Genomic DNA, 20,725 nt, shown 5'->3' on the forward strand with positions numbered 1-20,725 from the left:
TCAAACTGAATTTTCAATGTGAAAGCAATGAGGAAAGGAAGAAAAAAATTGTATTTTCAATGTGGATCCCACTCGTAACAGTCAGAAGAAATATGATACGAGAAAGGGGTTCTGAGAGTCGATATCCAGCCCTGCCCGATATCCAAGCCCAGTATAAGAAGGGATACGCAGGCTGTATTCCAAGAAATTTGATGTCGCAGACCTGCCCGATATCCAACCCAGTATAAGAAGGGGCAGAAAAGAGAAGATTTTTTTTTGAAGGGATACGCAGAAAAGGAATTCACACGAACCAGGCTTTTCCCTTTCTTATGTACAGGATCACCGTGAACCAGGGTTCACGTGAGCTCTTTGTGAACAAATTAGGAATTCACGTGAGGCATGAATCCACTAAAGGAAAAAAAAGACTGAAGAAAAATAAAAAGGGGGAAAACGAGAGATGGAGATTGGGAATGGAGGTAGAGAGAAGAAAACTGAAGAAGAAAAGAAGATGGGAGAATAAAGAAACCTCAAACCTTTGATCTGTCGCACCTTTGGAATCCTCCGCAACCCCTAGATGGATCTTCGCTCTGATACCATGAAAGTTTTCCTTTGCACCTGCGTTGAGAAAGACAAGAGAGAGAGAGAGGGAGAGAGAAAACAATTACGGCTGTCACGATTTCAGTAAAAAGAAATCGTGACCTAACTTGTGTATTTAAGATACATTACAGTATGGGTCCGGGTCTGGTGTATTCAGACCCGATAAATGTAAAAATAGTTACATGTTACATATCGGGTACATGGATCGGGTCAGATCTTATGCCTATACACTTTTTTCTGCACATTAAAATAAGAACTATGTGGACCTAAATAATCAGGGTTAGAAAACACATGGTGAACATATATAAAATGGAGGGAGACGAAAAGGTCCCTCTCTAGGAGACTAATGAGGGAGAAGTGGCCCACCCACAGATCGAACCGACGTCTTCAAATCTTTGGGTTGACCAATGCACCTGCAGCCTTCCAAGCTAAGGTGAACAAAGTGACATCAACAATCACGACCTTTGCTTTCTGAAGATTGAATACGATTAATAAAATCTTGAGAATACCCTAGAGACTAAAATTAAAGTTAGAAATTCAAATGGGTGAGGAATTGGAGGTTGATTTGATATGAGACAAATGAAATAAAGGGAAAAGATTGGTATGAAAATGTTGAAAGATAGGAAAGAAAATAGACGTTTTTGTTTGAGGAAAAATAATCAAGGATATAAAAAAGGAGATAAACTGATTCCTTCCTGGGCCCACAGGTTCAGAGTAGGTTCAACCTAATGGGTTAGGTAGACTGAATCGAGCAAAACTGGGTCTGATTTAGTTTGGGTTCTGACAGAGTTCGGGAGAAAATTTAGTTCTCTCAAACCACTGCACATAAAAATCTCAAATTTTAGGACAAGGTTCTAGACACATGCAAGAAGGTCTTGTCAAAATTTCAGGGCCCTACTCCATTGAGTTTGGGAGATATGAGCTCGAGAACGTGTTTTGACTTTGACAGGCTGTAAGTAGGTTCAACCTAATGGGTTAGGTAGACTGAATCGAGCAAAACTGGGTCTGATTTAGTTTGGGTTCTGACAGAGTTCGGGAGAAAATTTAGTTCTCTCAAACCACTGCACATAAAAATCTCAAATTTTAGGACAAGGTTCTAGACACATGCAAGAAGGTCTTGTCAAAATTTCAGGGCCCTACTCCATTGAGTTTGGGAGATATGAGCTCGAGAACGTGTTTTGACTTTGACAGGCTGTAATAGAAAAATCAGTTTTCTTGCTGATTGAGAAAAAATCTGATTTTTTAGGGTAGGTTGGGGACACGTTGGAGAGCTTAGGGTTAAAATTTTAGCCCTAAATCATCTTCGGTTTGAGAGATATGATTGACGCAAGTCTGACATGAATCTGCTATTAACAACAAACAGATTTTGTCCAGTTTTGGGAACATCAAGTGGGTTCCAACCTGGGTTTGGGCTAAGGTAATGGTCAGGCTAACTTATTGGGGTTGGCTAGACTTAGTCAAGGTCATCTACAGGAAGTTGAAGGTCCAGGTTGAGGCTGGTTCCACCAGGATTGAACTTGAGACGACTGGGCCACCGGTTCCTTGGAGATAGCCGCACGGTCTAATACTTGGGTCCTTGGGCAAGAACCAAAGGAGCACTAAACACCAAGACCTACTTGAGGTCAGATCCTCAGAGAGAGAGAGAGAGAGAGAGAGAGAGAGAGAGAGAGAGAGAGAGAGAGAGAGAGAGAGAGAGAGAGAGAGAGATGCAATTCACATTTCACATGCTTTCAAAGGGGGTTTACATGGCCTATTTATAGGCTCAAGATGGACCATTAACTCCTCTACACAAGTTACAACCAAAATGTAAATGCTTCCCTAAAACTAGATCACACCTTGTAGACCTAAGACCAAAATTAGGTAACACCTCTTAGGACCTAGGCTAATCTTAGTAAAAGCCTCTTTGACTTGACCAAAACTAGCTAAGCTTATTATATGCTCTAAAAATAAGGGAAGTCGCCCCTAGGTGGGCCCCACCAGGGCTGGCCGATTTTGGGTCGGGTTGGTGGATCTGGGTTCCATTTGTGCCTTTAATGCTGAAATAAGGAGGCACCCTAGCCAAAGGTGCCACTTGGCTGAGGTGGCTACAATGCTGATGCAACGTCCTGATGATGGGTCCCACATAGCTGATCTGATGAGGTGGCACCTCAGGGGTGGGTCCCCCTGCTGGATGGAGCTTGGACCTTGGATCTGGGGCAGCACCAATTGGATCTGCTTTGGGTAATTGATGCAATGGACTTAGATCCACTTTGAGATCTTGGGACAACAGATGTGGATCGGGGTCTTCAAGAATTGGGTCCGTATCATAAACTAAAAAATATGCTTAAGAAATCCTAGAACTAAGATGTGAATGAAAGAAAGTAGGAAAGAATTATCTATTAAAGTAATGTCTTCTGGTAATGAAATGTGATGATAAAGGAAAGAAAAGTGAGATATTGATTTAGTTGAGCTTGTAATTATAAAATAAACTTTAATATTTCCAAACAAAGGAATCCATGAGAAAAGAAGGGTTAAATGCGATTAGGAAAGAAGATATAACAAATGGAGCTATATGACTTAACACCAGGAGCTGCTGGATGCCGAGCTTCTCCTTTTTTTACTATTTTCTTTTTATCAATAAATAGAAGAAACAAGGCATTATGTGGCCTACATGAAGCTATTTTTGATGTCAGTCGGAATTGCACAGAAAGAGTAGTTAGACCATTGAAAGTTTTTATAGATTTCAGTACTGATGAATGGTGCCAAGCAGTAATATAATAGGAATATCTTGATACATTTATAGTTGCAGCGATTTCACCATAACTGCATAAGGAAATAAAATGGCAATTTTCTGATAATAATAAACCAAGATTTATTTGAACTTTCTTCTATTCCAAGGAAATTTCTTCAACTGACAGTTTGCTGTAAAAGTTTAGGCACCATTTTCTTGCCTTAAACTCTGATGTAAGGTTTAATTGCTGATCTAACATCTTCCTACTCAATTTCCTAACTGAGTGCAGAATTCGGCCTGATTGCAAATTGATTGTGACATACTTTTCTTCTTTGGTTTCATACTCTGATTGGCAATTACTGGGTTGGATTTTATATCGAGTAAAGTTTGCTGGTGCTTCAGATTTTCATCACATGTTTTGATGAATTTATTTTATATCCAGTTTTATATTTTGGTTGTGTTTCTCACGCACACTACTTTTAGTGAGCATCCAACTGACTTACAAAAGTTTTCAGCGGTGAATTATGTTGCTGTAGCAGAGGCATTGAACATTTCTCCATCAGTTTTAACAGCTGGGCTTTCAGCAGATAATGTTATATGTGCATTATATTTTACATCGCTTTTTGCGTTGGCTGCAAAAATACCTCCAGATATTTCTTCAGCAACAAATGGTAATTTATGTTTTTTTCCCTCTATGCTTCATTGAAGTCCTCCTCAAATTAAGTGATATTCTTGTATAAACATTTTCCAGTTTCTTAGTTTGTTAGAGAATTGTCTACTTAATGCAATGAGAGTGATTCCTGCAATACATGGAACTTGGACCACTTTTATCTCTTCCAAAGTTATCTTGTGATCTACATATCTTTCATGAAATTATAAATTTAAATTTATCATGTTCTCTTGCTATTTGAGATCGGATATGAATGAAAAGTTAATTAGTACTTTTACTTTATTTTTTTTTCTTTTTGTCCTTTCCTGTTTTTATAGGGATTATTTGGTCAAAGACCAAATAGAGCTGTTGGGTTTGTTTTAGACTACTCAATAGAGTTGACAGTCCAACAATTATATTTATAGCTGTCAGAACAGTCCAACAGCTCTATTGAGCCTGCCTCTTATGTATAAATAGGAGTGAGCCCCCTCTTGTTCTTTAATGCTTTCTCAAGCATTTCTCTCTCAATAATATTTATATGATTGTAATATTGTATTGACCCATAAGAGGTCTTGGTGTTATTTGTTATTGTGTTCTTGTAAGCCCATAAGAGACACTCTCTTGTATTACTTTGCCTATTTCATTACAAGTTTCTCTCCCAATCTCCATCTTTCATTTGATAGTCATCAATAGCCTTCATTCTTATTGAGCATGAGTTGGGGTTCAAGAGTGGTGCCCATTACGCGTCCCCTTAATTTATTCTCTTTGAGGTGATTCTCCATTGTGCCAGACCGCGTCATGTGTTTGCTCCCATTAAACTTGAAAGCAAGCTCAATCTTTGAATCACGCTCCATAGAGAAAGATAGAAGAGAGATAGAAGAGAAAAATAGGTGGGAGATCACGAACATGTCCTTCAACACCACAAGCACTTGGTCCCTTGATCAATCACAAACAATCCGGTATCATGTAATGAAACAAGCACTAGTCCACCAAGGGACAACACAAGAACTAAGCAAAAATAATCACAAAAGCACAAACAATAGCCACTATGGGCAAGCACAAAATGTAAAAAATATCTTTATTCACTTGAACAGTGCTTGAGAAAGCATTCATGAAAAGGGGTTTAACCCTCTTTAAATAGGCACATTGTCTCCAATGTAGCCGTTGGGATGTTCCCAATGGCTATAATTATAGCCCTTGGGGAGATCCCAACAGCTATATTGGACAAAGTCCAATATGCCCTTACATGCAAATAAAAGGACAAAAACAGAAAAATATATACAATAACTGAACTGCCCCTAATGTGCAGTACTAATTACAAACATGTAAAAAGACAAAAATGCCCCTACATGAGCAAACCTATTACAATGATAAAAAATCAATACCTATATATACTAATATATATGTATGTACAAATATATATTTTAAGTTAACAGTTGTGATGGATTAAACTTCTAGAATAAGGAAATTTTGGGGTGATTATTTGATTATCATATGTTTGTAATACCTTCAGCTTCACAGTCACATTGTTGATTAGTTCAGTTCTTCTTTGATGAGGTTCAAACGGATGGACACTCTAGATTCTGGTGTGTAATAATATTTCTTACTCTTTCAAGGATTAAATTCTGATACACCTTTATATGCTGTTGCATACATGGGGGTATCATTCTTCCAATCTATTATCTTTATTTCTGTCCCCTATAATTTTCTTTAGTGAATTGAGATTTCTCTCTATGGAAAAAGTTTTATGCTAATTAAGTACAAGGAATATTTTTCAAGTGCAATAAGAAAAATCATGGTGTTCATGGTCATATTTTATGGATAGCAAATTTCTAATGGGAATGCTTCTTAGTCATTCCATGAGCTGATGAGCATTGTAATATTGGATAATTCAGTCTTTCATCTTTAGACTGTCACGTTAGCCTTTTCATCAATGACATATGCAAGGGCAATAATTCTCTAGCCTGATGCAATTGAAGTGCACCTATTTTCCTTCATACTTTTGCAAGTCTTGTATGTCTTGGGTTTTTTCCAGCTAGTTACATTAATGATGACAATATTTACTAATTTGCAAACTTCATTCTGGTGAAAAATGCATAGTTTGTTCATGTAATTGATTTATGATCTTGACAGATGTTCAAATAAATACGGAGCATGACACTAGTAGCAAAATGCATGTACTGGATACTGCAACTGCTCTTGCGTTATCCTTTGCCATCTGCAAATTTGGCACATACCTCACAAAGTCTTTTGGTATACAAGGAGGCAACCTTCCTCTCATAACAGCCATTGTAGTAATATTGGCGACACTATTCCCACACAAATTTAACTCCCTTGCGCCTGCAGGGGAAGGCATTGCTTTGATTCTAATGCAGGTAAGTGCATGCTGAATTATACCTCTGAGCTTGTAATTGGTAGCAAAGTTATATTTTTGGCCAGTTTCATTGCTTTATAAAACCATTCAATATAATCTTTTGGCCATTTATGTTTCTTTATAAGATCATTCAATATATTTTACATAATACATTTTGTGCATTACTAATGGAACTTAACTTTCCTTCAGAAACACATACACGCACATGCAAACACAGAGTTATCCTTGCAGCTAACTTTTGTGTGTATTTGCTTGAAGGATACAGAAATCTAGTGTTTCTGTCTGGAAACTATATTACATACAGTATGTTCCAACTATCATCTGTACTCGGAAGTGTGTTGCATATAAGCACCAAAATATTCTTTCCAAGTTGTACTTCCTTTTCTTTTTGGGATATAAGATTTCATTTTTGAAATCTTGTATGTGAAGGACTGAATTGCACAAACATGTAGCAAGAGTCAATAAAGAGTTTTCAGAATAAGTGGTTTGAACTAACCTCATTCCATATTTTATACTAATATAAATATTTCTCTAAAAAAATGACATAAAATTATTTCGTAAAGTGAATCTAGTTGTTGAAACCTAGTCCATTGTCTTGCATTCTAGTATTGAATGGGTAAGCACATTTATTATGAATATGCAGTGTGGTTTTCACATGCATCAGATATTTCATGATAATGGATATAACTGACACTGCCAAAGCTTATCAGTGGTTGATGCAATTGCGTCTGAGTTCAGCTTGATTGTATTTCATGTATTGAGCATGTTTTATTCTTGTTAGATAGATGTCAAGAAAAAATGTTTTGATGTTAATGGCAACATAAGATTTCTTGTTAAGTAAACCAAGTTTTCGACTCTGTAACTGTTGAAAAGAGGCAGTAGGTATAAGAGGCGTGCTCATTTTTCTGATCGAAGGCAACTTCTGGTAGTGTTTTTGACATATTATCTGTTTGCTGCTCTACTACTGTGTTCGTGTTACACTTGGACATGACTGGAACTAATCTTTAGTTAAATTGTTTATATTAAGTACTGAGGTTTTGAATACTGTTGAAAATAGTAAGGTTGATTGACATTTTCTATGATTTTCAAAATTGATTTACTTTGTCAATGTTTGCTGCAACTGTGGCAATCTTTTCATTGTATTTTTGCTATGCCTTGTCATGTCAGTGAAACTTGTCATTTCTGATGACATGAGAAAATAAGCAGCAGCAGGAACTTTTCGTACCAGCTAACTTTAATTTGTCCAGTCATTCGTCTATCTATGCATTGACATTGGCAGTATTTAAAGGGAATACGGCAATTGGTTTACTGCTAACTGTAGTTTAAACTTCTGGTGGTTTTGTGTCTCGATCAAGTTGGCCGAGTCACCCTCCTTGGACAACAGTACCTTGATATATATACACACTAGAAAAATGGCCCATCCTAATGGACGAGTCACAAATTTCAAGTATAAGTTTCTGCATTAAGAAAACAATTCTAATTACAATGAATCATATGTCCTTGCAGGAGCCAATTCTCTACATCTCCACAGATGGAACAAACCAAATACCCACATTATCATGTCAAGCTTCTCACTGACGTTCTCGCTAATGCTATAATAGTTCTCGTTGCTTTGTTCAATATGATCAAGAAGCCAGAGTGCAATTAATGTTACTATAAGTGCCGACTTGAGATGGAAAATCTCATAGGCAAATGAGAGCTCAAGATTGTGGTTGCAGGTGAGGATGGTGAGGGCTCTCTCCTCTCCTATATCAAGTTGTATCTAGAGTGGTGAGAACATTTTAGACTGAGAGGAGAGTGTGCACATACGCATTTATTCCAGCTATGTTATGTAAAATTTGTGATGGAGGCTCGCAAAGATGAGGTCGACCAAGAATGCTAATTAAGAAATGGGATGAAGCATCAAGATGATAGTAAGGGGTAAATATCTGCAACAAAGATAGACTCCCAGGAGACAAGAAAAAAAACTAATCAATCTTAAACCCACAACATTTAGAGACCAAACACCCTAACCCCTCTTTAACCAAAATTGTTGGTGTGACGCAACAGTAGGGCTGAGTGTACACCTTTGGCCTAGAGACTGAGAGGCCAGGTTGAGCGGAACTGGAGCCGCCGCCGCAGTAGTTGTCTGATTAATCCTGGTTCACAGGCTATCAAATGTCTCTCTTCGCCCATTCGTACTCAGAGATCAGAGGCATCATTGGCATTGTCCCCACAAGGAGCAGGCAGATGTGATTTTCGAATTACTTCTGTGGTTGGTTGAATGCCTTTCAGATGCTGTTCTGGTACTTGAAGAGAACGAACCCTAGTCCTTCAACTTGACAGAGGGGAAAGTAAAGGCTTTGCTGCCAGAGAGAGAGAGAGAGAGAGAGAGAGAGAGAGAGAGAGAGAGAGAGAGAGTTTCTCTTTGCTATATAAAACAAAAATAGTAAAAGACATTTAAGCCATAACTACTTATCAAATGACAACAAACCAAAAGGCTTAATTTTGTCATTTTGGTACATATTATAAAAACCAAACAATTTTATAAATTCCATTCAACCCACATCACTTATCTTTGTCATTTTGAAAAAGTTAAAACACAGTTAATTTTTTTGTTCATTAATGCCCCCACACCCATCCTTTATATATATATACATATATATATGAATGATAAGTCTTCAGTGCAGATGTCCATGCAATATCAATGAGTCAAAACTCATAGGTGCAGGATGTTTCCACTCAATCTGACACCACACATGTGATGTACATGGTTTGTTTGGTGAGGATTTGCTCTTGGATCCAGCAATTCTGATGTGAGTAGATTTTTCTGATGATTAAAAAATCAACGGCTAAAAATGAGTCAATTTGAAAAAATATATTTTTTTGTCAAAAAAACTATCCAAGGGTCAATCCTCACTTAACAAACCATGTCGATCACATACTACAATGTCAGATTGAGTCGAAGCAACTTGCACCTATGAGTTTAGACTCATTGATACTGTTAAAATGTAAACTGGATATAAATAATAATAATAATAATATTACATATATATTTTTCTTTTAATATTTTTTTGTTTCGTTTTAGCATCTAGTTCAATAGGAACTAGAACTTTATTCAATCAAGTTCCTAGTTAGAACTTGACTGATTTGTAGCCGTTGGACTGTAGTCCAACTGCTATAATAAGAGCCGTTGACTAGAGTCCAACGACTCTTCTTGGGAGAGCTCCAAATGATCTCTCCTCTCTCCCTCTTCTTTGTATAAATAGGGGTGAACCCGCTCAATGCTTCTTAAGCATTTTTATTATTAATAAGGATTTATTATTTCATTGTTGTGTTCTTCCTTTTATACCCTTTTATGAGTTTGCTTGAAGTGTCTTTGTAATGAAATGGTGGTCTTCAACAAATGCACAAATAACTCACAAACAAGTGTCTATTGGAGACACTACAAGCATGACCCTTGAAAGGGTATAAAAGGAAGAACACTTGAAAAATAAATAATACTTTATTCATGAACAAAATGCTTAAGAAGCATGGTAATATACATTGAAGGGGTTCACCCCTATATATACAAAAAAGTGGGAGAGAGGAGAGCTCATTTTGAGCTCTCCAAAAGAGACGTTGGATTCCAACGTCTCTTAATATAGCTGTTGGACTACAGTCCAACAACATTTATTATTATAGCTGTTGGACTATAGTCCAACAACATTTATTATAGCTGTTGGACTACAGTCCAACAGCTATTTGCACAGTCAAGTTCCAACAGGAACTTGATTGGATCAAATATCTAGTTTCTATTAAACTAGATGCTAAAAAAGAAAATAAAGAAAAATAAAAAAAGAAAATAATAAAAAAAAATATAATAATATTAAATAATATATATATATATATATATATATATATATATATATATATTACAGTTTGCATTTTAACACTCCCCCTCAAACTTACGGTACAATGAGCGAAAGTTTGTCTAAGAGGAAGTGAAATCTGGGAGCAGCGAGAGGCTTGGTGAAGAAGTCTGCTAATTGATATTCTGATGTAACATATGGCAGATCAATGGTTCCATGTAAGTATTCCTTTCTGACATAGTGACAGTCCATCTCAATGTGTTTAGTGCGCTCATGGAATGTCCGGTTGCTTGCAATGTAGATCGCACTTTTGTTGTCACAACACATCTTTGAAGCTTGCGTTGCTTTAGCTCCCATATCCGCCAGCAATCGTCTGAGCCAAACAACCTCCATAGGACATTGCTAATTGCAAATCAAGTTCCAAAAAGTTTTTGGGCTGAAGCGGTCCTAACTGCCACCTACCTCATTAACTTCTTCATTAAAGAATACAACTCCAATAGAAAAGCTTGTTAATTTAACTCCAGATTATTCTAGATTAAGAGTCTTTGGATGCAAATGTTTTGTTTTCACCAACAGAAATGACAAACTCTCTCCTCGTGCAATCCCATGTGCCTTTTTAGGATATGCTAATAATAAAAAAGGCTACAGGTGTTTCAATTTTCAAAATGACAAATTATATGTGTCAAGAAATGTATCTTTTTTGGAAAAAGAAAGCTTCTTTGAATTTGAAAAATCCAAGGATGTCACTGAATACTCGTTTTTAATTGATCCAACTTCAAAATCCAATGAATGTGATGTTGGATGTGACCTTGACAATGATCAAAGTCCTATTGTTGTTGAAAATGATGATAATGAAGAGCAAATCCATAGGGATGTTAGTCTACAATATTCAAGACGTAGAGAGCAAAATCTTTCATGTGCATTACAAAAATGCTCTGATACCATGTAATGAAATGGTGGTCTATTGGAGACACTACAAGCATGACCCTTGAAAGGGTATAAAAGGAAGAACACTTGAAAAATAAATAATACTTTATTCATGAACAAAATGCTTAAGAAGCATGGTAATATACATTGAAGGGGTTCACCCCTATATATACAAAAAAGTGGGAGAGAGGAGAGCTCATTTTGAGCTCTCCAAAAGAGACGTTGGATTCCAACGTCTCTTAATATAGCTGTTGGACTACAGTCCAACAACATTTATTATTATAGCTGTTGGACTATAGTCCAACAACATTTATTATAGCTGTTGGACTACAGTCCAACAGCTATTTGCACAGTCAAGTTCCAACAGGAACTTGATTGGATCAAATATCTAGTTTCTATTAAACTAGATGCTAAAAAAGAAAATAAAGAAAAATAGAAAAAGAAAATAATAAAAGAAAATATAATAATATTAAATAATATATATATATATATATTACAGTTTACATTTTAACAGTCTTTATAGACACTCTTTTGGTGGATTCAAGTGCGTTTGTAGAAGACCACCATTTCATTACATGGTATCAGAGCCGTGGAGATCTTAGATCTTGAAGAGTTTCCGCCTCGTTTTTCGTGCCTCAGTTGCAAAAGGTGTTTTGTTGCCTTGTTCTTGGCTCAAGAAGATTCGTTGAAGAAAGGAGTCTATTGAAGATACTTTTTGCTACAAAATTTTTTATTTCATCCTCTCTTAATCTCTTTTCTCCTCTTCTCTTCTCTTATCTATTCCTTCCTCACCCTTGTAAAAGATGAATCACCTTTGTAAAAGATGGATGACAATGATAAGATCACCATCATACCCATGAAGCTAAATGCTACTAATTATGTAATGTAAGCTTCGATTATGAAGCACCACATTTGGGGTGTTGAAGGTCGGATGAGAAGTACCGAACCTTGGGTAGAGTAAGAGAGAGAGAGAGAGAGAGAGAGAGAGAGAGAGAGAGAGAGAGAGAGAGAGAGAGAGAGAGAGAGAGAGAGAGAGACGGCTTCACAGAAAGTTAACTTGATAACTTTTAGGGCAGCTACTCTCTATGTTAAATAGAGAGAAGCCAAAAACAAGAAATTATATCTAAGCCCGTAACTAAATACAATTTCAAATACCCTCTAATTTAATAAAGCTTAAACTTAAAACCACCTATTCTCAACACTCCCCCTCAAGCTGGAGCATAGATATCAATCATGCTCAGCTTGTCACAACAATGGAAGAAACTAGGCCTCGCAAGGGCCTTGGTAAAGACATCAGCAACTTGATCTTTGGAAGATACATGATCTGTGCAAGTATAACCAACCTGAATCAAGTCACATACATAGTGACAGTCAACTTCAATATGTTTAGTCCTTTCATGAAACACTGGGTTGTTGGGAATATATGTAGCAGCCCTATTGTCACATATCATTAACATAGGTAGGGATACTTTTTCTTGAAGCTCGGTCAAGATTGATTTTACCCACATAATCTCAGCTGCAGTCTGGGCCATTGCTCGGTATTCAGATTCAGCACTAGACCTGGCTACAACGGTTTGTTTCTTACTCCTCCAAGTAACAAGATTTCCTCCCACAAACACACAGAATCCAGATGTTGACTTTCTATCTTCAACCGATCCTGCATAATCGGCGTCAGTGTAAGCAACAACTTCCAAAGATGGATTTCGTTTAAACAACAGACCTTTACCAGGAGATGCCTTTAAGTACCGAAGAACCATCATAGTTGCATCCCAGTGAACTTTTGTAGGTTTGTCCATGAACTGACTAATTTTACTCACAGCTAATGAAATGTCAGGTCTAGTAACAGTCACATATAGCAACTTACCCACCAAGGATCTAAAGCTGGCACTGTCCACATACTCAGACTTCTCATCGAACATGTGAATTTTGGGATCCATTGGAATATTAGCTGGCTTGGCTCCTAGCATTCCAGTCTCTTTTAATAAGTCCAACACATACTTTCTTTGAGACAACACTAAGCCCTCTTTGTTTCTTGCAACTTCGATACCCAGAAAATATCGAAGGTGACCAAGATCTTTAGTAACAAAGTGTTTCTGAAGATGATCTTTTGTGGCAGAAATATCTTGGGCATTGCTCCCTGTTAATATGATGTCATCGACATATACCACCATAACAATTCCAGCACTGGTTTTCTTGATGAACAAGGAGTGATCTAAAGCTGACCTGACAAAGCCAAAACTCGACATTACCTCAAATAATTTGTGAAACCATGCCCTTGGACTCTACTTCAGGCCATAAATAGCCTTCTTCAACTTGCACACCTTCTTACACTCCCCCTGAACCTCGAAGCCTGGGGGTTGTTGCATATAGACAGTTTCATGCAAATCCCCATACAAAAAGGCATTCTTGACATCCAACTGAAACAAGGGCCATCCATGGTGCACAACAACAGAAAGAACAAGACGAATAGTGCCAAGACGAGCAACTGGGGAGAAAGTTTCAAAAAAGTCAACACCATAAGTCTAAGTATACCCTTTTGCAACCAACCGGGCTTTGTATCGTTCAATTGACCCATCCGAGTTATATTTAATGGTATATACCCATTTGCAACCAACAATATCTGCATCAGTTGGAGGATCAACCAAATCCCAAGGGCCTATAGAACATAGGACATCCATCTCATCCTGCATAGCCTGCATCCATTTGGGGTCGAATAGAGCCTAACTGTGATGAAGCGGAACAGAGGAGGCAGACAAAGCCGAGATAAAATTCTTCATAGAAGCCCCAAGATTAACTTCAGAAACAAACTGAGAAATGGGATGAAGAGTGCACTGTCGTTTCCCTTTTCGCAGAGCAATAGGCAGATCCTCATCAATAGCAGAAACTTCAGTATGCTCAGAGATACTTGCCTCAGGAGAAGGAGATACTGGTGGCATGGAGGTAGGTGGTAACCTATGAGTATACACTATAGGAGGGTTTCTGTATCGAGACTCCCCAGAGGATGGAGCCACAGGCTTTGGAGTGAACGATTCTAAAGGAAACGGGGGAATTGGCAGAGGAAAAACATCACCCTGACTCTCTTGTAACCTTGGAGTAGTACTCGAAAAATAAGGAATAGACTCAAAGAAGGTAACATCCGCACTGACATACTCTTTATGGGATATAGGGTCATAGCAACGATATCCTTTTTGGTTCTTAGGATACCCAAGGAAAACACATTTAATAGACTGTGCAACAAGTTTATCTCGATCAGGACCCCGCTTATGCACAAAGCACACACATCCAAACACTTTAGGGGGGATAGGAAAGAGAGGAGCCTCTGGATGGAGAATTTGAATTGGGATCTGGTCTTCTACAGAACTTGACGGCATGCGATTTATAAGAAACCCGACTGTCAAAATCGCATCTCCCCAGTATGTAGCAGGCATATTGGATTGAATCATAAGGCACCGAGCAACATTAAGGATTTGTCTATGTTTCCTCTCAGCCACCCCATTTTGCTGGGAGGTATGGGGACATGAAAATTGAGGTTGAATCCCATTAACAGAGTAGAATTGAAGTAAGTCTTTGGATTTGAACTCAAGAGCATTATCAGTGCGAACAATTTTAACACATATGTCGAATTGAGTTTTTATCTCTGCAATTAAAGATTTAAGAATAACAGGACCTTGAGACCGATCTTTTAACAAGAACACCCACGATAGTCTCGAGAAGTCATCAACAATAACAAGATAATAGCGACACTGAGACCTATTCAGAATCCTACTCGGACCCCACACATCTACATGAAGAAGATCAAACAATCCTTGACTTGATGGACTCTGACTGGAGGGAAAAGAGCTTCGACAATGTTTTCCCAATTGACATGTTTCACACTGAAAAGAAACTGAGGGAGGTATATGAGGAATGACGCGACGAAGTTTTGTCAGTGGAAGGTGACCCAAACGATGATGCCACAATAGAGGACTTGAGGATGATGTAACAGCAGAATGGGCCGAAACCTCTGGTTGGTGTAGGTAATACAGACCACCTTCCTCATAGCCACCACCAATTCTTCTCCCCGTCAGCAAGTCCTGAAAGGTGGATCCCATAGGATAAAAAATCACTCTACAATTCAACTCTTTTGTCATACGACTGACGGATAATAAATTCTGTGGAAACGAAGGAGCATGAAGAACATGCGACAATTGAAGAGTAGGGGTTATAGACATGTTTCCCTGCCCTACAATTGGGGAAGAGCTACCATCAGCAAGAAGTGCCCCTTTTTGACCTGTCACAGGTTTTAAACTCAAAAAATTGCTCGAGTTTCCGCACAAGTGACCAGAGGCTCCAGAATCAATGATCCACCTACCACCTTGAGCCGATAGGCCATTACCTGCCGAGCACACAACCTCCGCAACAGAAGACTTCGAATTGGATGATCGTAAAGCAAGGAGCTTGTCGTATTCAGCCCTGCTAAGAGTTACACAATCATTGGAGGAATCTGCATCTGATTTAACCACTTGAGCCATAATATAAACTAATGGGCTTGATTCACAAAGTGCAGGATCAACCACACGCGCACACCCACTATCACCTACGAGCCCGACTATATCAAGTTTTGATCTCACCAATGAAATCTGAGAAACACACCCTTTGACTGTTCAGATCCAAACTCCAAATATAATTTAAAAAACCTACCACCTCACCCAGAGATGGCTATAGGTTGCAAATCAAGATCACACATCCACCACGACTTAGTGTGTGTAACCATCACACATCCGCCACTACGACAACCAGTAGCATTACTCAACTCAGAATCCCACGTCAAAAGACAAGAATCCCACAAACTGAATATTTTTCAACACCATAGGGAATCATGCCTGCTGATTCCAAAAAAAATTTATATTAGCAAGCCGCTTTCGTGTTGGATGTGAAACCAGTCAGATCTGATTCTTTCTCCCTACGCTTGCTGCTTCCACGACATGAGCACAACCAAAACTAACATGTTTCTTAAAAAAAAATTACGACAGCATGGTTGGTAGGAGCTGTCAATGCAGTCTCCTTGTGGTGATACATAGCAGGATCAAAACTGACAACAGTAAATCATGACAGTTGCTGCTGAAATCATATAGGTAGATGAAATTATTTCACGACCCTACAGAAATCACTGTAGATGCTGAAATTACGACAGATGAAGAAGGAAAATCATTTCTTCAAGGGACACAATACAAAATCACGGCAGCAGCACATACAATCTGTTATAAGCTGCCAAACCCAAAAATCACAGCGTGGCTCAAAGGGTTACGGCTGCCAGATCTGAACAGCAAGCATCCACGATCAGCAGCATACAAATTTTTTTTTTAAATCGCTGATAGCGAAGAAGAAACTCAGCAACAAAGAACCACGGCAGCAGGTAGTCAAAAAATTTTTTTTAGAAGAGGCTATCACACCCACAGCAGCCATCCATGACTAGCAGCATATCCGGAAAAATATATATATTTTTTTAAATCGCTGACCTGATTGGAGAAATATTTTCATTAGATAAAAGTTTGATCACGATCAAGACACCTTCCACGATCAACTGTGCTTTGATCACACTCGATCATGCTCCCACGATCGGCTATCGATCACGCTCCCACGATTTGAATATAGATCAATCGTAGATTGTTCACGATTGATCACGATCCCACGATCGACTGCTTTGATACCATGTTGAAGGTCGGATGAGAAGTACCGAACCTTGGGTAGAGTAAGAGAGAGAGAGAGAGAGAGAGAGAGAGAGAGAGAGAGAGAGAGACGGCTTCACAGAAAGTTAACTTGATAACTTTTAGGGCAGCTACTCTCTATGTTAAATAGAGAGAAGCCAAAAACAAGAAATTACATCTAAGCCCGTAACTAAATACAATTTCAAATACCCTCTAATTTAATAAAGCTTAAACTTAAAACCACCTATTCTCAACATGGGGAAAAGGGCTATGGGGTATAGTGGATGGTTTTGATTCGGAACTTAAACTATCTCTCTCCAAAATCGAAGGTGATAAAGAAGTTCTGAATGGGAGAACTTCCCAATGGTTCTTCTTTGCTTTCTTTTGTGTATAAATAGAGGGTGTAACCCCTTTGGTATGTCAAGCTTGTTCTCAAGCATTGTCTCAATAAAATCCTTATATTTTTTATGTTGTTTCTCATGCCCATAAGTGGCATTGTGTTTGTGGTTGTATCTTGACCCATAAGTGGTCTCCATTTGTGTATGTAGTTTTTGCCCATAACCTTACAAATGTGTTCTACATAGTTTGTTTAGTAGAAATCAACTTTTGAGTTATGTGATTGTGACATGCCAACAGGTTTTATAAGGATTCAAAATCAATGGCTTAGAATTTTTATAAATTGTAAAGCTCATAAAATCATATTTTTTCATCAAAATGCTTGATCCAACAATCAATTCCTATCAAAATAGATCATGCTGAACCCATCTGTAAGGTCAGATTTTTCAAACAGCTTGGAACATTGAAAATCAGTACTGTCCACACTTTATGGACAGTTAGTTGGAACCAATTCCTCTCTTTCTTTCTCCTCTCTCTCTCTATATATATATGTATGTATGTATGTATGTATGTATGTATGTATGTATGTATGTATGTATGTATGTATGTATGTATGTATGTATGTATGTATGTATGTATGTATGTATGTGTGCTGCTGCACATGGTTAGCATCATGTGTAGGAATTATGATGATAAGGGTGGAGCTATGTCGCAAAGACACATGGACACGTGAATGCGTGATGTGGGTTTGAAACTTTGACTCGTAATTAGGGCACGAGGATGGTATTTTTTTAATTGTCATTGTCCTTGTTTGCGTGTGGCCAGTGGTGCCACCAGGAACATGCTGCAAAAAAGGTGTCCCTGTGAAACGGTGGAGTTCTCTTTGTTTACAAAACTAATCTCATGTTAAATTCCATTAGGGTCTTGTATCTTTAGTAATTTCTATTTACTATTGTTAGTGTTTAGATTCATGATGCTGTTTTTACATTGAAAAACTTAGCTACTTTATTAATTTCACATTTCACATTTGATAGTTGGTTGTGGAATTGAAATGTTTATGCATAGTAGTTATTTTGATTATGATGTTTGTATACTTCTTTAGTCACTAATGTGATGAATCTGTGTTCTTCTATCTCAGACACCAACTGTTTTTTATAATCCAGACCCATAGTAGGATTTAATTTGTAATAATGGCCAATGAGGCCAACAGTGAAACAATGTAATTCTGATATTGTTCTCGTTGTTTCTCATTAACTCCTCTTATTAGTAAATCCTACTAATCCAATGCTTACCTAATGTTTTCAGGTCTTTTTTGCTGTAGTAGGAGCGAAGGGAAACATTTGGAATGTTATCTACAATGCCCCGAGTATTTTCATTTTTGCATTGATCCAGATTGTTGTGCATCTTGCTTTTCTCCTTGGAGTTGGCAGACTGTTAGGATTTGACATGAAACTGTTACTCTTGGCTTCAAATGCCAATGTTGGTGGTCCAACAACGGCCTGTGGAATGGCCACAGCCAAAGGATGGAGCACGCTAATTGTGCCAGGGATACTTGCAGGCATATTTGGAATGTCTATTGCAACTTTTCTTGGCATTGGTTTTGGATTGCTGGTACTAAGAGCCATGGCATAGTATTGACACTCCCAGTCATTGGTGTGATTGATTCAACCTGGTTTGCCAAGTTGATCCTTTGTAGTAACTTGTGCAATTCACCAGATGACTTGCTGTCTTCCCCTACTTCAGTCCCAGCCAAATCCCGGTGGTATCAAAATAAGTTGGCTTTTGGGACTTTGGTCCAATGTGGAGACTATCTCCCACCAACCAACGTTTCAATGTGGTTTCAGAGAAATTCCTTGCTGAATATGTGAAGATTATATCGAGGGAACAGAACAATGGCATCTGCATTACTACTGGTCCAAAAGGCAACTGGCATTTCGAGTCTTTGGTTTCAAGAACTGCTAAGATCAATTGCAATTCTTCATGATATTGTCGTCTTCAATTGAATTCTTCATGCATGTATCCTTGATTATCTAACCTGAAATTTGAAGCTCTCCCTTTTTGGAGAGTGCTCGTTGATTTAACTCTTTGTCCTGCGCAGCAACGATGACTCCGATTCCATCTTATTGTTGAAGTTTAGGTTGGATGAGAGGGGGGGCATGCATGCTGCGAGTTTTTTTTGGCTTTGAGTAGATCTAGTGGGGTTCATCCATAAGGACAAAAGTTTAAAGCAGGAAAATAATGCATTTTTTTAGCTTTTCTCGTGTTTTATTGTCAAAATATCAGCAAAAAAAACAAATATAAAAAAAAGAAATACAAATAAAATATAATTCCTGCTGAAATTTACCATTTTAAATGTCTAGCAAAATATCGCTCTTATTTTAACGCTGGTATTTCTCATTAGGGGTTCATCTAGATAACTAGTTTAAACACATTAGTGATCAGCCATGCCATTTTTGGTGCTTTTGGTTCGCTGTCAAGTTTCATGGTGATGTCTACATATCCTGTAATAGCAATAATTGAAACCCAACTAATACATGCAGCTACCGCATGGAATGTGCTAAATTGGACTCAATGTTTGCCACTGTTCATGACCCATAAACTCCAGTTTCTAGCATATCTACTACCTGTGATGGATTTGGATATGCTTTTGTCTAAATCAAAACTCAACAGTAAATTGGATAGAACGGAGTTTTCTGGAAAACTCTTACGAAGTTTGCAGTCATAATTAACGGCGAGTGAGCTGTTCTCTAGTAGTAGAAGCATCAAACATGAAGATCCTATATTAGAACCTTCAGGATATCTGAATTTGATGGTTCGTAAAAAGGCCCGAAAGGTAGATTCGAATTATCATTAGACAAATACTTTAATTTGAGCTTGACGAACTCAAGAGGATCAAACTTGAGTTTCTTTGATCGTGAGACCCGTGGTACATGTGTTGGGAGTACAAAATCTTGCTAGACACGGTAGGGAAAAGGTCTAATGGTAACAGTGGTTGTAGATTGAGAGACAAAGAGAAATATGGTTAATCGACTAAATCAGGTAAGTGCAGTTTGGATCAGGTAAGTATTTCGGGTATAGTTTTGATTCAGAATTGAGATACTCTAATCCAAGAGTTTTAGGGATCCTTAGGGATGTGTACGAGGATACGTGATATGACTTAAACTCAGGAGAAGGATGGCGGTGACCCTCCTGAAGCTCTGGAGGTGGTGTCTGCATCTTGAGCATAGAATCTGGATCATCTTTTGAATTTTGGACCATAACAGATCATCATGCTTCATACCACTTTGTCCTCAAAGTGGAGTTCACAACCTTCTGAATTGTTGCACCTCCAGCATCAAACATGAGGTTTTGATCGTCCCCATGCATTGGGATAATTTTACGGTTGCTCAATCGCGGCTTCCTACCCATTGCTGCACTCTCAATTCAAACCGAATATCAATAAAGGAGTTGGGGATATTGCATGTGAGTGCATATGCTGGTGAGGAGCATGCAATTGAGCTCGTAACGATGTTAAGGTTGCACTTTTGGAGAATTGTAGGGATATTGCGGCTGCATGAGAACGACCACAATTAATTGGCAACAGTTGCATCCCACATGGTGACCCTACTGGTTCGTCGCCATAGGTGGGAACTCTTC

The 20,725-nt window shown here is 38.1% G+C and overlaps 1 protein-coding gene across 1 annotated transcript in view; it reads left to right on the forward strand.

Moving 5' to 3' along the window:
- LOC149835981 (uncharacterized) overlaps positions 1-19,170 on the forward strand; it is a 28,730-nt gene extending 9,560 nt beyond the window's left edge. The window contains exons 4-6 of the mRNA XM_090008888.1: positions 3,802-3,957; positions 6,069-6,310; positions 18,395-19,170. Coding sequence (XP_089865014.1) covers positions 3,802-3,957; positions 6,069-6,310; positions 18,395-18,721 — 725 coding nt within the window. The 3' untranslated portion in view covers positions 18,722-19,170. The remainder of the gene's footprint in view (positions 1-3,801; positions 3,958-6,068; positions 6,311-18,394) is intronic.
- Positions 19,171-20,725: the final 1,555 nt, after the last annotated feature.

Source organism: Nuphar pumila, chromosome 6 (assembly GCF_984573655.1).
Source record: "Nuphar pumila chromosome 6, dmNupPumi1.hap1.1, whole genome shotgun sequence".
NCBI classification, from domain to species: domain Eukaryota; kingdom Viridiplantae; phylum Streptophyta; class Magnoliopsida; order Nymphaeales; family Nymphaeaceae; genus Nuphar; species Nuphar pumila.